General features: G+C 46.9%; 1 protein-coding gene across 1 annotated transcript in view; it reads left to right on the top strand.

Moving 5' to 3' along the window:
- The window catches only part of LOC115459198 (eIF-2-alpha kinase activator GCN1-like), a gene marked incomplete at both ends in the record, with an annotated part of 110,370 nt that overhangs the window by 46,033 nt on the left and 45,999 nt on the right, over nucleotides 1-18,338 (top strand). Inside the window, 6 exon segments of the mRNA XM_030189059.1 lie at nucleotides 142-320; nucleotides 402-495; nucleotides 673-786; nucleotides 3,019-3,217; nucleotides 8,981-9,136; nucleotides 17,143-17,321. Of these exon segments, the coding sequence (XP_030044919.1) occupies nucleotides 142-320; nucleotides 402-495; nucleotides 673-786; nucleotides 3,019-3,217; nucleotides 8,981-9,136; nucleotides 17,143-17,321 (921 nt within the window).

Genomic DNA, 18,338 nt, shown 5'->3' with positions numbered 1-18,338 from the left:
TCTACTGATTGAGGTGATTGCTTCCTTGCCTACCTTTCTATGAAGAATCAATGGGGATTCGCCTGGGAGAGATGATAGAGTACAGTGTCCTTATAGATATCTTCTGGGTCAGGGCTGATTATTCCTTATTTCTAATTATAGGCTACATTGAATGCTGTGAGTGGTCTCGCTCTTCTTGCACCGAATAAAGTGCTTCCACAGTTAATGAACATTGTCACTGTGTCTTTGGAAAATCCAGCACTTCATCATGTAACAAGAGAAGAATTTGCCATCATGCAGACCCCAGAGGGGGAACTCTATGACAAATCCATCATCCAGAGGTAAAAGGGATTTGCTTATTGACAGCTTATCCTTTATTGATACTTGCTAGGATTCACTTTTTTTTACCTTTCTTTCTGTAGTGCTCAGCAAGACAGCTTAAAGAAGGCCAACATGAAGCGTGAAAACAAGGCCTACTCCTTCAAAGAGCAGATTATTGAGCTGGAACTAAAAGAGGTGAGGCTGCATCTGTATGTTACGTATTATCTCTCCCCGTTTCAACGCTGTTTGCCATCCCGCCTTTTATGTCTGTGTATTTGCAGCTGCCCTGCATCATCTCTCTTCACCTGCCACATCTGTTGTTGTTGATGGGAAAGCAAAACTGCTGTTAATGTAAATTTTCTCTCTTTGCAGGAGATTAAGAAAAAGAAGGGTATAAAGGATGAAGTGCAGTTAAGCAGCAAACAGAAGGAGATGCTGCAGATTCAGCTGGAGAAGGAGTGTGAGATTAGAAAGCGGCTGCTGGAGGTGAATCAGAAACAGGAACTTAATGAAACATTTGTTGTTGCCCTTAAGTGAATACAGCTTTTTAAATTTTAAATCAATGACATGTTTAAGTGTATACAGATCTACAGTAGTTGAATCCAGTTATTTTCAGACATTTGCTTTATCATTCACTTCTAGTGACCACTTTGATGGTATCAAATTTAATCCTATGGCCATCCTTAGGTATGAACAGCTGGCTATCCTCCTTTGACTTTGCATGTAAGATGGGCTCAAGTTGTGGTCAGTCCAAGGGTTTCCACCTTGTCACATTAGTGTCAGGTTCTCAGGTTCAGAGCCCGTGGGGCCGGGATCTGGAGCAAACGTGAGCCCTTGGGCTGCTGCCGAGGAGCGACAGCAGCAGGCAAAACCCACCAACCAACACTGGGCAAGCACACCGGCAGGGACTGCAGGCACTGCCCAGCGAACCGGAACACATGGACTGGAATCCCCCGGACTGGAGGACACAGGACTGGAACACACACCGGACCGGAACACACTGGACTGGAGCGCACCAGACCGGAACACACTGGACTGGAGCACACTGGACTGGTCCGTACAGCTTCACCTGCACTTAGCTACTAAGCCCCCCAGGAGTTGAGCTCCTGGGTTCGAGTAGCCGGCAGGACTTACTGGATACCGGATGACACAGGGACCAGGACTGGAAACAGAAGTGCTCCTAAACCTAAACTGATCTACGTGCTCCCAAGCCCTAAACCAGCAGGAGTGTTCCTAACAGTAAACTGACAAAAGGACTTCCTAAGCCCTATACTAAACAGGAGCTCCTAAGCCCTGCTCAAGAAAGGGACTTCCTAAGCCCTAAACTAACAGAGCAGGGAACTAAACACAAAGCTAACACAGGTGCTACTAAGCACCAAGCTACAAGCAGAGCTCTACACTAATAAGCTAAACACAAAACTACCAAGCTACCTAAGCACTGCTCTAGCAAGCTAGATACAACTAACAAGGTGCTTCCTAAGCACTACTCTGGCAAGCAACCAGAAGAGCTCCTAGCACTAAAAGGGATGACAGAGGAGGCACAAGGAAAAAGCAGGGAAGCTAACACATAAGCCAAAAGTGATTCTAAATCACCAAACACCAACAGCAAAGACTGCAATGCTCCTAATAGCACAAACACCAGAAGTATTTCTAACAGCAAACTCTGCAGTGTTCCTAACAACACCAAACCCTGAAGTACTTCTATCAGCAACAGAGCTTCCAAAGCCCTACACATAGCAATGCTTCCAAAACCAAGAGGGAAAAGCAGGAAAGCTAAACACACAGTCACCAGTGCACACTGCACTAACACTAACCTGGCCCTTAGCAAAAGCAAGCAGGGAAACTAGACACAAAGTCAGAAGTGCACACTGCACCACCCTACCTAAAGCAAACACCACTGCTGCAAAAGGCCCTGAAGGAAACAACACCACTTCCTTATCAAGGCCCTCCCTGATGATGTCACACTCCCTAGACCTAGGCAAAAGCACACTGACCCAGAGAGGCCCAACCCACACCAATGCAACACTGTGAAGCACTTGAAGCCAGTACACCCAAAGAGAGGTAGAGCAACTCAGGCAACACACACACAGGTGCAGTATAGTGAAACAATTAGAGCCATGCTGCTGGAAGCTGCCAGCACAGAGAGACAGAGCCAGCTCAGAAAGGACAGAGAAAAGAAACAGAAGCCAGCTAAGAAGCTGACCCCCAGGAAAGAGGTAAGTTTGAGAGGGGTTCAGACCCCAATCATAACAATTAGCTGGCCTTCCTGATATAGTGACACCACAGTGCAGGAAGGGCCACTGGAGCTACTTAAAGTGATGAGTAAAGGTGTGTGCTAGGTTTTTGTTTCAATTTGATTGTTTTCTTTTCTTGTAACAAGAAATCAGCATTAAAAAAAACCCCCGAAAACAAAGGAAACGCTAAGCATGTTAAGTGTGAGCTCTACCTGGAATGAAATTTTGAAGTTTGTTTTAAATGAAAGTACTTCATTAGTGCCTCTACACATAAGCACAGAATGGAATAAAGTGCTTTGAGTACTCCCTGAACCAGTTGACACCTTTTTTAAAAACACTTGTATGCGATGCCAGTACCTCTGAGGAAGGATTCTGTGTGTATAGTCTCCAAAGCTAATCTTAAAAATTCTGACTTATTTAGACTCCCTTATTACTATTTGTTTTTTTTAATATTAACTGTTCCTTTTTTTTTTTAATCTCTTAGCTGGATGAGAAACTGAAGGCAGTTCTAGCACTACTGAATAGTGTTATAAAGAAAGCACCCCTTGGACTGTGCCAATACATCCCAGTTTTAATCCGCTCCTCCATGCCCCTGTTCAATTCTCCACTTGCAGCTCCTCAACTTCGAATCTCCTTTCTGTCCTTAGCTGATTGTGTAATGCCTGCTTGGCTAAAACATCTAGGTTAGTTCCTAAATTTTACTTGAAGTGTTGCTGTTGATGAAAGAAAGTGAAGATATTTGTGATGAGGGTTGTGTTCTAAACTGAAAATGCAGCTCTGTAATGGAACAGTCACATTTTCAACTGTTGGAACATTAAGGTGGTTTTTGTGTGTGCATTTGTTTTTGTTGTTGTTGGGGGGGGGGGGGGGGGGGTTGTAATTTAAACTTTATTGGAACCAAAAGCATTCATCACCATGCTTGCAGCAAGCACTAGGACCCACCAAAGTACAGTTCTTCTAATTAATAGCCATCATCACAAAAGAAAAGGTTAACTCCTTATTACCCCAGTACTCTCCATTTGCGCTAATTTGATCTTTTGGTGTGCTATACATCACTCTGACTCATTGGATGTAGAACTCTCCAGGTCCAATTTTCTCTAATGTTTGGAACATAAAACTCCAGTGTATATTAGAGAGGTATAACGGGATTGCTCATTCACTCTTTGGGGATTTCTTTTTCTTGTGATACTAAACATTGTTTATTGGGGTTGGGAAATAAGAGGGGGTATTGGTGGCACACCAGGGTGAAGCATATCTGTTTAGCAGTGGCTTAAGTGTGAAATTGCAACTCATTGGAAGCAAACAGCTGGCTCTACATTGCAATCCTGGGCCTCCTGAGTTCCAAGTGGTGAGGGGTATGGACCAATTAACTGATCATTACCATGGTCAGTTCAGCGCAGAGCAAGAAGAATGGACTTGTTTATCTTCTATGCTTTCTGGTCTTTGAGTTCTTTTGTTACTATTTGCTGAGGGGTGGGGTTAGTATTGTTTGGGTGGGGCATTCCATAAAGAGTTCCTGTGGAATGCCTATTGGTCTGGGTGCACTTTTGGACGTTGAGGGGAGGTGGGGGGTTTGGAGGTTGTGTGGGAGAAGATATTGTAGTACTTGTGCTTGTTTGTACCTTGTTTTTCGTAACAAAATTTCAATAAAAAGTTTGAAAGTTAAAAAAACCAAACTCCAGTGGACATGATCAAAAAGCCTTTTTGGCGTAGATTGCTAGAAGCGCAGAGGAGATCTTTACTTTCCACTAAGGGTAATAAACTTCATGATAGTGTCCTTGGCACATGTACCCAGTATGAAGCTTGCTTTATTTCCAAGTACCAAATGAGTTAAGCATGGTAGCAGCCTATTACCCAAAATTTTGTCCAGAATTTTGATATTTAAATTCACATAAGGAAATAGCTTTTTATGGTTCAGACTTTGGTAAAGTCTATGGCACTGGTGGTGTCTGCAAGGAGATCCTTATGGCTATGGGGTTGGCAGTGGATGTCACTTCTGAATCAAAGTTGAGCAAGCTTCCCATCAAGGGGATTCTTTTTAAATTGGTTTAGAGCTTTGGAGAGACTGTTTCCTAGATTGCTGGAGGATAAGCTGAGATCAGTAGTTAGAGGGACTTCGGACAGAGGCAGGTTTAGGGAGGCACGGCATTATTGCCCTGGTAGAATTAGTGGAGGTCAGTGGGGTAGGTTTTTCTAGAGGGCTTAATCCTTTTGCAAAAGGCTGGTGAGGTGGAAGAGGCTGTTCTCAGTCTGATTCCTTGGGCTTTCCATTTTATTTTTTGTCTACTTATTTGTTTCTAATCTGTAATCTCTGTTTTTACAATGTGGTTCTCTGTATTTTCCGTGTGTAACTGTAGCGAGAGAATTTACACTAAAAGAATTTGTGGAGGAATTCATTGCAGTCCGATTTGTTCTCTTTTTCTAACTGGAGGTGTACTGGTGTAATGTAATATTTGCATTGCTTTCTTTCCATAAGTAGGGTTAGTGTGTTTGGAGTCCTTGGATTTGATGCTGGTATGGTAAGCTGCTAAGTGCCTATTTGCAAGGTTTTGTGTTAATTCTCACAGTGTCTGGAGAGAGTTTATGTTGCTGTCGCTGATGTGACACTTGTTTGAATAGAATGATTTTTTTTTATCTTGAGTTTAAAAAAAAATTCTATTTCTGTTCTGTACCCATTATTGGGTATTTTATTGATTGATTTGAGGATGTCCCTCATGGATGAATCATTTTATTCTATATCAGACTTGTCCAAGTTGAGTCTTCAAGAGCTGTAAACAAGCCAGATTTTTAGGATATCCCTAGTGAATATGTATGGGAGAGATTTGCTTGCCCACTACTTACTTCTACTATATGCAAATCTCCATCATGCATATTCACTAGGGATATCCTGAAAATCTGGCTTGTTTGTCGCCCTTGAGAATTGAACTTGGACAAACCTGCTCTATATGACTTACAGGGGTTTCTAACAGATTTAAGTCTTTTCAGTCAGCATGGAATGCAGTGGCAAGGATAATTTTTGGAATATCTAAATTTGAACATATTACTTCACTTATAATTCTTCATTTGGTTACCTGTTGAATCTTGAATTTGGTTTAAAGTATTACTGATGGTGTTTAAGGTGCTGAATGGTATGATTTCTCCTATCGCCTCTTCATTACATCTACACAAACCCTTGCACTCCTTGCGATCATCGATGGCAAATATACTGGATGTACCATCATTTCTTTTCAGTATACGTGGATGAATATAGAAATTCTATTTTTTTATATAAAAAGATCACAAATGTGGAATGCCCTGTCGAATAATATTCGATCTCTGCAAAATCTGAATTTAAGATTACATTAAAGACTTTTTATTCTAGGAAGCATACAATATTAACACATGTTAGAATGAATGATTGGTGACATATTATTTCTCAATACAGAATCCTGTGTCAGAAATTATCCTATTTTATTTTTATATTTATATATATATATTTATCAAATGTTTACTTAAATACTATATCTATGCTCAGACTAGCACCCAAATTACCACATGTGAAAAGGGGCCACCATCCTTCCCATCATCTCATAAGTTCACTGTTTATAATGATGACTATCTCGGTCGCAAAGCTGTTTCATATTTAGGCAATGCAATGTTGTAAACGAAATAACTTATCTTGAATGAAGAACTTGTGCTAATTAACCTGTAACAACAACTTGATGCAACTTTGATGCCACTTAGATGGTTTTCGAAGGAAATTGGTGATCCTCTGCACCCACTCTGTGAAAGTTGAATTTATAAACAGATTCACCCCGACACATCCTGTGTTTCACGATCGCTTCATCAGGGGGTTGAAAGCCATTACCTACAAAAAATAAAACCTATATCTGAGCATAATTTCAAAACATTTCATCATAATACTTTTATTAATAATCTTTCCTAACAAACCTATACTTTTTCTTATTGTCTAGATTCACAGTCCGGAATGTTGTCTTCTAACAGACAAAAAATGGTGGCTTATATATATAGCCACGTCTCCTGCTTGTGATGTCAACCAGTCTTTAAACTATAATTGGCTGAAAGGATTTAAACTTTTTAACATAAAAATGTCATATCAAAGTGGAGGAGTAGCCTAGTGGCTAGTGCAGTGGACTTTGATCCTGGGGAACTGAGTTCGATTCCCACTGCAGCTCCTTGTGACTCTGGGCAAGTCACTTAACCCTCCATTGCCCCTGGTACAAAATAAGTACCTGAATGTATGTAAACCGCTTTGAATGTAGTTGCAAAAAACCTCAGAAAGGCGGTATATCAAGTCACATTTCCATTTCCCCATTTGACTTCTTTATTCAGTTCATTCTGGACTACAGTGTCCCACTGATATATAAGACGCTGTTCGTTTCTCTGCAAAATGTGGCACACATCTCCACCCCACGGTATTCATATATGCTGTAATACTAAAAATTGCAAACCAAATTATGATTCTTCTCTCTCCAGTGTTCCACAAGAGGAGCTTCCTGTTTATTAATTCAAATATTACTAAGGTGCTCTCCCACACAAATCTTATTTTTCTAACAGTATGTCTGATGTAAATCAGGTGGCATGGACATTGGATCAAATACACAGCTCGAGCAGTTTCTCACGTGGTGGCTGATCGCATCCTGTATATAAAACCAGATTTAGGATGTTCAGATGAAACACTCCATGTTTACAATATATACAATGACCGCATCTGTGGTGACCTACTAGAGCGCTGCTTGAACTGACATCCCTTGTACCCGGACTCTAAACATGTCCTCTAAATTTGTGGTTCTCCTATATGGTACTGTAGACAGTCCCTCAAATACTGAGTGATAACCTCAGAACATGCCACTATTTAGATATTTTTTTTATTTGCAACGTCTTTGTGGAGTATGATAGACCACATACCAGTGACCACTGTTCTTTTCTCCTTTGATTCTGTGTAAACAATTTTCAGTTAGCGTACAAAGCCCTCTTATATGCCTGCTTAACTGTACTCCTCGGGTACCCTCTTTGCAAAATTCTGTCACACATATAATCTGCCTGAACACAAAATTCTTGAACATTGGAACAGAGGCATCTAAGCTGCAGGAACTGCCCTGTAGGGATTCCTTCTTTTTGGGGCTCTGGGATGATGACTTTAAAATATAACAATGAATTTCTATCCATATCTTTCCTATATATAGTTGAATTAAAACCCTGAGCTCCCAGTTGAATATGTATATCCAAAAACTGAATATCCTGATTTGGACACTAGTCTGAGCACAAACATAATATTTAAAGAAGCATTTGATAAATATATTGTCATCCTTAATCTTTTTGTAACACCAATTGTATCGTCTACCCTGGAATGGCGTTGCCATAACAGGTCTTTGTAAGCCACATTGAGCCTGCAAATAGGTGGGAAAATGTGGGATACAAGTGCAATAAATAAATAAATAAAAAAATAAAATAGGATAATTTCTGACACACGATTGCGTATTCTTTTTGTGTGTGTGTGTGAATACAATTTAAATAAATTCAGAGGCTTATAAAAGCAGACAGAGAAATATAAAAGCCATCTACTTCTTGTTTCTAAAGATAATAACCTTGTTATTTATTGGATTGAGAGACTTAGTATACTCAGTAAGAGAGTACAAGATTAAATGTTTTTTATAAAGAGAACGATCCTGTATTCTATGGTATTCGTCAGAAAGATATTTTTAAATGAAAGCCCTGAGATAGTGAGACATATTATTTCTGTCTAATTGTGGAGGTTCATTACTGCCTGTTTGATTGAGCAAAGAAGAATTGTATTTATTTATTTATAGTACATTTCTACCCCACATTTTCCCACGCATGCAGACACAATGTGGCTAACACAGGATAAGTAAAAATGACAATACAATAAAAGAAATGGTAAGAGACAAAAATTGGGCAAGGGAGGGGAAGGGGGCATAACAGTTTCAGGGGTAAATAAGTGGGGCTAATGATTTAGAAGAGTGTAAGGGAAGTAGGCCAGTCCAAATAGGTGGGTTTTCAGCAGCCTCTTGAACAGTTGGTGATCCATTTGCAGTTTTAAGTGTTTTGGCAGGACATTCCAATTCTTGGCACAGGAATATTGGAAAGACGAAGTGAAGATCTTCTTGTATTTGACTATGCTGTGATTGGATGAGTGATTGAGTTTTTATATTTTTTATATTATTTTATTTTCTCATATGTTGTATGTTTAATTTTTGTTAAATTGTGTATTTAACTATGTACTCTGAGAGAGTGGAAAATAGAAATTAAAATAAATACATACATACATACAATTGACTAAATGTAAATTTGGGTGGGAACTGGAGGCAGAGTTTGGGCCTGTCCAAAACAAAAATGTGTTCCACTGCCTCTGCTTGCTGCATAAATTAGGCAGTACATTACAACTATACAAAGACTGAGACTTTCAGTTTCTTCTTGTTTTACAGGTACCTTAGTGGGTCATTTGACATTACGTTTGCTGAAGCCAGAGTGTGAATTAGATGAGAGCTGGTGCCAGGAGGAGTTGCATGCTGCTGTAGGTCGAGCTGTGAAGCTCTTGCACACTCACACTATCCCAGGTCGATCAGGAAGGGGGGAGCCTGGTAAGTAAAGATAGGAACAATGATTCAAAATAAATGAACATTGTTGCCGTTCCTCTTATTTTTCTGCAGCATCTCTGAACGAACTAATTGAATCCTGGCACTCCATTCTTGAGCAGGGCTTCAATAAAATTATTCCCAAAAGACTTTTAGCATCCAAACCTCTTTGTGGCCAACCTTGATTTACGGCTAACATTAGAGCTCTTAAATGCAGACATTGTCACACTGAGAGTTTCTGGAAAAAATCCAAATCCAAATCCACCATTGATTTACAGAAATGCGGGACTCTTCACAGTGTATATAGCCTCCACCTTAGGAGGGGAAAAAGATCATATATTGCCAATAGACTTTTGAAATCGCCAAATCCCTCTAAAGATTTTTTTCAATTTACCAACAAACGCTGTCTCCGCCAATTCTCCGAGGACAAGCAGGCTGCTTGTTCTCACGACTGGGGTGACGTCCGCGGCAGCCCCCACCAACCGGAAAAAAGCTTCGCGGGACGGTCGGGACGCAGGGCACGCCCACCGCGCATGCGCGGCCGTCTTCCCGCCCGTGCGCGACCGCTCCCGCCAGTTCCTTTTTTTCCGCGACTGGAGAGAGTTGTGCTTTTGCCACTCTCTCTGTTTTCAGCCGCCGGATTTTCTCGATCGCGTTTACGCGGATCGTCGCTTTGCTTCTGGTTACCATACGGTTTCCCTTTTTGTTTCAAAAAAAAAAAAAAAAAACCTGCGCGTGTGGAGCACGCGCTCCCCTTTTTCCCTCGCTTCTAGCGGGGACGCCACGTTGCGGCCTAGTGGTCGCTCGGTCGTTTCTTTTTCCGTGGTGTGATTCCAGCCACCATTGACGACTTTGACTTCGCCGACGCGATTTTTCCGTCGATGTCCGCGAAGGTCCCGAGTGGATTTAAAAAGTGTGGTCGCTGCGGCCGGCCGATCTCGCAGACCGACACCCACGCTTGGTGCCTCCAGTGCCTCGGGCCGGAGCACAATCTCAAGTCGTGTTCTTTGTGTCTAGGTCTCCGGAAACGGACTCAGGTTGCGAGGCAAGTTCTGCGGGACCGTCTTTTTGGAACTTGCGCCGGCCCCTCGACGTCGACCTCGACGGCATCGGTATCGACGGCCGGTCCTTCGGTACCGGTATCGATGCCCGAGACATCGGCACCGATGGCAGCGACCCCAGGAGAACAGGTCCCGTCGGCCCGCCGGTCCGCCGGTGAGAGTGGGGGGGAGAGGCCGCGTGGGCAATCGGCCCCGGTCACTCCCTCAGCTCGTGGGCCACGGGACCGAACCCTGTCTGACCCGGTACCTCGAGACCGAGGGGGATCGACCTCCTCCTCCTCCATGCCTTCCGGCACCGGTGACGGGCATCGGAAGAAAGATAAGAAGCGCCGTCACCGGTCGCCCTCGGTGCATCCGGATGTCGGAGAGGAGGCGACGCCGAAGCGTCATCGTCGAGAGGAGAGGTCTCCGTCGGTTGTGGAGGTACCGACGCGTCGGGGTTCCGGCGCCTCGGTGCCGTCTCCTGGCCCCCAGCAGCTTCCGGCACCGACACCCTTACCGGCCCCACCGCCTTTCCCGGCAGCGGGCCTAGACGAGTGCCTCAGAGCCATCCTTCCGGGGATCCTGGAAGGACTGATGCGCCAGGCTGTGCCGGCGCCGGGGGTGCTTGCGCCCTCGGCGCCGATGACTGTGGCGCCGGTGAGCTCTAGCCCGGCGCCGGGGCCGTCGACACCGCCGCCGCTTGCGGCGCCAGTCTCGACCGCCACGCAGGTGGAGTCCCCGTCGACGTCGATGGAGGGAGCTCCGTCCCCGCCGGCGCGGGAGTCCACCGCTCGACGACACCGAGACCTCGGTGCCTCGACGTCGAGCCGGGCCCGGTTCAGGACTCAGCTACATGAGCTAATGTCCGATACCGAGGATGAGGACTCGTGGGGGGGAAGAGGAGGACCCTAGATATTTCTCCTCAGAGGAGTCTACGGGCCTTCCCTCGGACCCCACGCCTTCACCGGAGAGGAAGCTCTCACCTCCTGAGAGTCTCTCTTTTGCCTCCTTTGTGCGGGATATGTCTATCAGCATTCCCTTCCCCGTGGTCTCTGTGGAAGAGCCGAGGGACGAGATGCTCGAGGTCCTCGACTATCCATCACCACCTAGAGAGTCCTCCACGGTGCCGCTGCACAATGTCCTAAAGGAGACGCTGCTTCGGAACTGGGTGCGACCATTAACTAACCCCACCATTCCCAAGAAAGAAGAGTCCCAGTACAGGATCCACTCTGACCCAGAGCTCATGCGGCCCCAATTGCCCCATGACTCAGCGGTCGTGGATTCTGCTCTCAAGTGGGCACGGAGTTCGAGGGATACCGCCTCGGCGCCCCCGGGGCGGGAGTCTCGCACTCTGGACTCGTTTGGGAGGAAGGCCTACCAATCCTCCATGCTCGTGACCCGCATCCAATCATACCTGCTCTATATGAGCATTCACATGCGGACCTATGTGCAACAACTGGCGGACCTGGTCGAGAAGCTCCCGCCGGAGCAGTCCAGGCCTTATCAGGAGGTGGTCAGGCAGCTGAAGGCGTGCAGAAAGTTCCTGTCCAGGGGTATTTACGACACCTGTGACGTGGCATCTCGTGCTGTGGCCCAAGGTATAGTGATGCGCAGGCTCTCATGGCTGCGCGCCTCTGACCTGGACAACCGCACCCAGCAGAGACTGGCCGACGTCCCTTGCCGGGGGGATAACATTTTTGGTGAGAAGGTCGAGCAGATGGTGGACCAACTGCATCAGCGGGAAACCGCTCTCGACAAGCTCTCCAACCGGGCGCCTTCAGCATCCACCTCCACAGGTGGACGTTTTTCCCGGGCCCGGCAGGCTGCACCCTATTCTTTTGCGAAGCGTAGGTACAACCAGCCGGCCCGAAGGCCTCGTCAGGCACAGGGACAGCCCCAGCGCGCTCGTTCTCGTCAACAGCGTGCGCCTAAGCAGCCCCCTGCGCCTCCACAGCAAAAGCCGGGGACGGGCTTTTGACTGGATCCATGGGAACATAGCCGCCCTACAAGTGTCCGTACCGGACGATCTGCCGGTCGGAGGGAGGTTAAAATTTTTTCACCAAAGGTGGCCTCTCATAACCTCCGACCAGTGGGTTCTCCAAATAGTGCGGTGCGGATACACCCTGAATTTGGCCTCCCTGCCTCCAAATTGCCCTCCGGGAGCTCAGTCTTTCAGCTCCCGCCACAAGCAGGTACTTGCAGAGGAACTCTCCGCCCTTCTCAGCGCCAATGCGGTCGAGCCCGTACCACCCGGGCAGGAAGGGCAGGGATTCTATTCCAGGTACTTCCTTGTGGAAAAGAAAACAGGGGGGATGCGTCCCATCCTAGACCTGAGAGGCTTGAACAAATTCCTGGTCAAAGAAAAGTTCAGGATGCTTTCCTTGGGCACCCTTCTGCCAATGATTCAGAAAAACGATTGGCTATGTTCCCTGGATTTAAAGGACGCATACACTCACATCCCGATACTGCCAGCTCACAGACAGTATCTCAGATTCCGCCTGGGCGCACGGCACTTTCAGTATTGTGTGCTGCCCTTTGGGCTCGCCTCTGCCCCACGAGTGTTTACAAAGTGCCTCGTGGTGGTGGCGGCGTATCTACGCAAGCTGGGAGTGCACGTGTTCCCATATCTCGACGATTGGCTGGTCAAGAGCACCTCGGAGGCAGGAGCCCTCCGGTCCATGCAGTGCACTATTCAACTTCTGGAGCTGCTGGGGTTTGTGATCAATTACCCAAAGTCCCATCTCCAGCCTACTCAGTCTCTGGAATTCATAGGAGCGCTGCTGAATACCCAGACGGCTCAGGCCTACCTTCCCGAAGCGAGGGCTACCAATCTCTTGGCCCTGGCTTCGCAGACCAGAGCGTCTCAGCAGATCACAGCTCGGCAGATGTTGAGACTTCTGGGTCATATGGCCTCCACAGTTCATGTGACTCCCATGGCTCGTCTTCACATGAGATCTGCTCAATGGACCCTAGCTTCCCAGTGGTTTCAAGCCACCGGGAATCTAGAAGATGTCATCCGCCTCTCCACCAGTTGCCGCACTTCACTGCTCTGGTGGACCATCCGGACCAATTTGACCCTGGGACGTCCATTCCAAATTCCGCAGCCCACGAAAGTGCTGACGACGGATGCATCTCGCCTGGGGTGGGGAGCCCATGTCGATGGGCTTCACACCCAGGGTCTGTGGTCCCTCCAGGAAAAGGATCTGCAGATCAACCTCCTGGAGCTCCGAGCGATCTGGAACGCACTGAAGGCTTTCAGAGATCGGCTGTCCTGCCAAATTATCCAAATTCGGACAGACAATCAGGTTGCAATGTATTACGTCAACAAGCAGGGGGGCACCGGATCTCGCCCCCTGTGTCAGGAGGCCATCGGGATGTGGCGTTGGGCGTGTCAGTTCGGCATGCTCCTCCAAGCCACGTACCTGGCAGGCGTAAACAACAGTCTGGCCGACAGACTGAGCAGAGTATTGCAACCGCACGAGTGGTCTCTCCATGCCAGAGTGGTACGCAAGATCTTCCGAGCGTGGGGCACCCCCTCGGTGGACCTTTTCGCCTCTCAGACCAACCACAAGCTGCCTCTGTTCTGTTCCAGACTTCAGGCACACGGCAGGCTAGCGTCGGACGCCTTTCTCCTTCATTGGGGGACCGGCCTCCTGTATGCTTATCCTCCCATACCTTTGGTGGGGAAGACCTTACTGAAGCTCAAGCAAGACCGCGGCACCATGATTCTGATAGCGCCCTTTTGGCCCCGTCAGATCTGGTTCCCTCTTCTTCTGGAGTTGTCCTCAGAAGAACCGTGGAGATTGGAGTGTTTTCCGACTCTCATTTCGCAGAACGACGGAGCGTTGCTGCACCCCAACCTTCAATCCCTGGCTCTCACGGCCTGGATGTTGAGGGCGTAGACTTCGCTGCGTTGGGTCTGTCTGAGGGTGTCTCCCGGGTCTTGCTTGCCTCTAGGAAGGATTCCACTAAAAAGAGTTACTTTTTCAAGTGGAGGAGGTTTGTCGTTTGGTGTGAGAGCAAGGCCCTCGAACCTCGTTCTTGCCCTGCACAGAACCTGCTTGAATACCTTCTACACTTATCAGAGTCTGGCCTCAAGACCAACTCAGTAAGGAATCACCTTAGTGCGATTAGTGCTTACCATTATCGTGTGGAAGGTAAAGCCATCTCTGGAGAGCCTTTAGTCGTTCGATTCATGCGAGGCTTGCTTTTGTCAAAGCCCCCTATCAAGCCTCCTACAGTGTCATGGGATCTCAACGTCGTCCTCACCCAGCTGATGAAACCTCCTTTTGAGCCACTGAATTCCTGCCATCTGAAGTACTTGACCTGGAAGGTCATTTTCTTGGTGGCAGTTACTTCAGCTCGTAGGGTCAGTGAGCTTCAAGCCCTGGTTGCTCATGCTCCGTATACCAAATTTCATCACAACAGAGTAGTGCTCCGCACCCACCCAAAGTTCCTGCCGAAGGTGGTGTCGGAGTTCCATCTTAACCAGTCAATTGTCTTGCCAACATTCTTCCCCAGGCCGCATACCCGCCCTGCTGAACGTCAGTTGCACACATTGGACTGCAAGAGAGCATTGGCCTTCTACTTGGAGCGGACACAGCCCCACAGACAGTCCGCCCAATTGTTTGTTTCTTTCGACCCTAACAGGCTAGGGGTCGCTGTCGGGAAACGCACCATCTCCAATTGGCTAGCAGATTGCATTTCCTTCACTTACGCCCAGGCTGGGCTGACTCTTGAGGGTCATGTCACGGCTCATAGTGTCAGAGCCATGGCAGCGTCGGTGGCCCACTTGAAGTCAGCCACTATTGAAGAGATCTGCAAGGCTGCGACGTGGTCATCTGTCCACACATTCACATCTCATTACTGCCTCCAGCAGGATACCCGACGCGACAGTCGGTTCGGGCAGTCGGTGCTGCAGAATCCGTTTGGGGTGTAAATCCAACTCCACCCTCCAGGACCCGAATTTATTCTGGTCAGGCTGCACTCTCAGTTAGTTGTTCTTCGTAGGTCAATTTCTGTTGTTCCCTCGCCGTTGCGAGGTTCAATTGACCTGGGTTCTTGTTTTGAGTGAGCCTGAGAGCTAGGGATACCCCAGTCGTGAGAACAAGCAGCCTGCTTGTCCTCGGAGAAAGGGTATGATACATACCTGTAGCAGGTGTTCTCCGAGGACAGCAGGCTGATTGTTCTCACCTACCCTCCCTCCTCCCCTTTGGAGTTGTGTGTTTCATCTTTTGCTAGTTATTCAACTGGCGGGAGCGGTCGCGCACGGGCGGGAAGACGGCCGCGCATGCGCGGTGGGCGTGCCCTGCGTCCCGACCGTCCCGCGAAGCTTTTTTCCGGTTGGTGGGGGCTGCCGCGGACGTCACCCAGTCGTGAGAACAATCAGCCTGCTGTCCTCGGAGAACACCTGCTACAGGTATGTATCATACCCTTTCCTAGCTCATCTTGCCCTACTCCATCAGTAGAGGATCTCTCTTTATTCTTTGTTAGTAAGATTGATTCTTTACTCAAGCCTTTTTACCCCTCCTATTTTCCTTCCTTGAAATGTGCTGTATCTAAGTACATAAGTAATGCACACTGGGAAAAGACCAAGGGTCCATCGAGCCCAGCATCCCATTCACGACAGCGGCCAATCCAGGCCAAGGGCACCTGGCAAGCTTCCCAAACGTACAAACATTCTATACATGTTATTCCTGGAATTGTGGATTTTTCCCAAGTCCATTTAGTAGCGGTTTATGGACTTGTCCTTTAGGAAACCGTCTGACCCCTTTTTAAACACTGCCAAGCTAACCGCCTTCACCACGTTCTCCGGCAACGAATTCCAGAGTTTAATTACGCGTTGGGTGAAGAAAAACTTTCTCCGATTTGTTTTAAATTTACTACACTGTAGTTTCATCGCATGCCCCCCTAGTCCTAGTACTTTTGGAAAGCGTAAACAGACGCTTCACATCCACCTGTTCCACTCCACTCATTATTTTATATACCTCTATCATGTCTCCCCTCAGCCGTCTCTTCTCCAAGCTGAAAAGCCCTAGCCTCTTTAGTCTTTCTTCATAGAGAAGTTGTCCCATCCCCGCTATCATTTTAGTCACCCTTCGCTGCACCTTTTCCAGTTCCACTATATCTTTCTTGAGATGCAGCGACCAGAATTGAACACAGTACTCAAGTTGCGGTCACACCGTGGAGCGATATAACGGCATTATAACATCCTCACACCTGTTTTCTATACCTTTCCTAATAATACCCAAATTTCTATTCGCTTTCCGAGCCGCAGCAGCACACTGAGCAGAAGGATTCAGTGTATTATCGATAACGACACCCAGATCCCTTTCTTGGTCCGTAACTCCTAACGTGGACCTTTGCATGACATAACTATAATTTGGGTTCTTTTTTCCCACATGCATCACCTTGCACTTGCTCACATTAAACATCATCTGCCATCTAGCCGCCCAGTCTCCCAGTCTTGTAAGGTCCTTCTGTAATTTTTCACAATCCTGTCGCGAGTTAACGACTTTGAATAACTTTGTGTCATCAGCAAATTTAATTACCTCGCTAGTTACTCCCATCTCTAAATTATTTATAAATATATTAAAAAGCAGCGGTCCTAGCACAGACCCCTGAGGAACCCCACTAACTACCCTTCTCCATTGTGAATACTGCCCATTTAACCTCACTATCTGTTTCCTATCCTTCAACCAGTTTTTAATCCACAATAGGACTTTTCCTTCTATCTCATGACCCTCCAATTTCACAATTCCACAATTCCAGGAATAACATGTATAGAATGTTTGTACGTTTGGGAAGCTTGCCAGGTGCCCTTGGCCTGGTTTGGCAGCTGTCGTGGACAGGATGCTGGGCTCGATGGACCCTTGTTCTTTTCCCAGTGTGGCATTACTTATGTACTTATGTAACAGGAATCTGGGAATGAAGGTTTCCCATGGTTTATGCTTTTTCTTTCTGTTCCAGTTGCTTCTCCTTTGTCAGCTCCTGCATTTTCCTATGTTTTCCCATTCCTGAGGATGGTGTTGATGGGGACACGTAATGACAGTGAAGAGGAAGAGGATTTGCTTGTAGACATTCTCCAGATCTTTACAGTTCACGCTCAGCTGAGGTCCAGCAGTGGTGAAGCAGGGCTGGTGGATGAGGTCAGTTTTTCATGATGCTTCATCTTACATCTTATTTAGACAGGGAGCCTAAACTGTGGTGCTGGCTGCAAAAATCTGTGTGTGTAGAGTATTCAACTTCTTGTTCCTAGGATGAGGTTTTGGAAATGGGTGTTAATATTTATATGCTGTTTGAATGATGCTGAATTGCTTCATTTACGTTCTGCTGGTTTATTGGGGTCACCTTTTTGTACATTTTGATTAATACATGTTGTTATGAAACAGTGGGTTTCTAATCATGAAGTGTATTTCTCCTAATTCGCCAGCACATGGCTGTTATTTTGAGTTTTTAAACCGTTGCAGAAGAAAAAAAAAAAGGTCATGTGACGCCATGATCGGGAGCGGGTGTTGAAAACCTAGCTCCCGCCAGCTTACCCACTAATCCCTCACGATCGGCGAGTTCCCGCAGGAAGGGCGACTTCTTTTTGGCGACCGCGATAGTGGGAGCCTAAAGACCAGCGAGGCAGCCCGCGAGATCGAGACTCCATGGCGGCGAAAGGGGCCCGACGGGAGAAGGAAAAAACGAGAGTTGGTGAAGACAAAATGGCGGCCCCGGCGAGTCCGATAGCGAACACCCTGAGCTCGGCGTGGGTGGCGGAGGTGGCAGCGGAGGTGAAGACCGCCATGGAGCCACTGCTGGACAAAAGACTGGGGCCCATCGACAGCAAACTAGCTCAGGTACAGGAACACTTGGGGCAAATAAATAAAGACTTGGCTGAATTTCAGCAGAGACACGGAGCCCTCGAAGACAGGGTAAACACAATAGAGGAGGAAAATACCAGGCTGAAGGCCCAGGTAGTTAGCTATGAAGACAAGCTTGAGGATCTTGAAAATAGATCCAGGAGGAATAATCTCCGTTTTGTGGGGCTCCCTGAGGCGCTGGAGGGTCCCAGTTTGAGGGCTTTTCTAGAAAAATGGTTGCCAGAGCAATTGCAGCTCCCAGCAGATCTTGGGGCCTTGCACGTGGAAAGAGCTCACCGCGTGGGGCCCAAACATCAA

Source organism: Microcaecilia unicolor, unplaced genomic scaffold (assembly GCF_901765095.1).
Source record: "Microcaecilia unicolor unplaced genomic scaffold, aMicUni1.1, whole genome shotgun sequence".
Classification (NCBI taxonomy): Eukaryota; Metazoa; Chordata; class Amphibia; order Gymnophiona; family Siphonopidae; genus Microcaecilia; species Microcaecilia unicolor.
The sequence above is the reverse complement of the archived record's forward strand: the minus strand, read 5'-3'. Positions and strand labels throughout refer to the sequence as shown.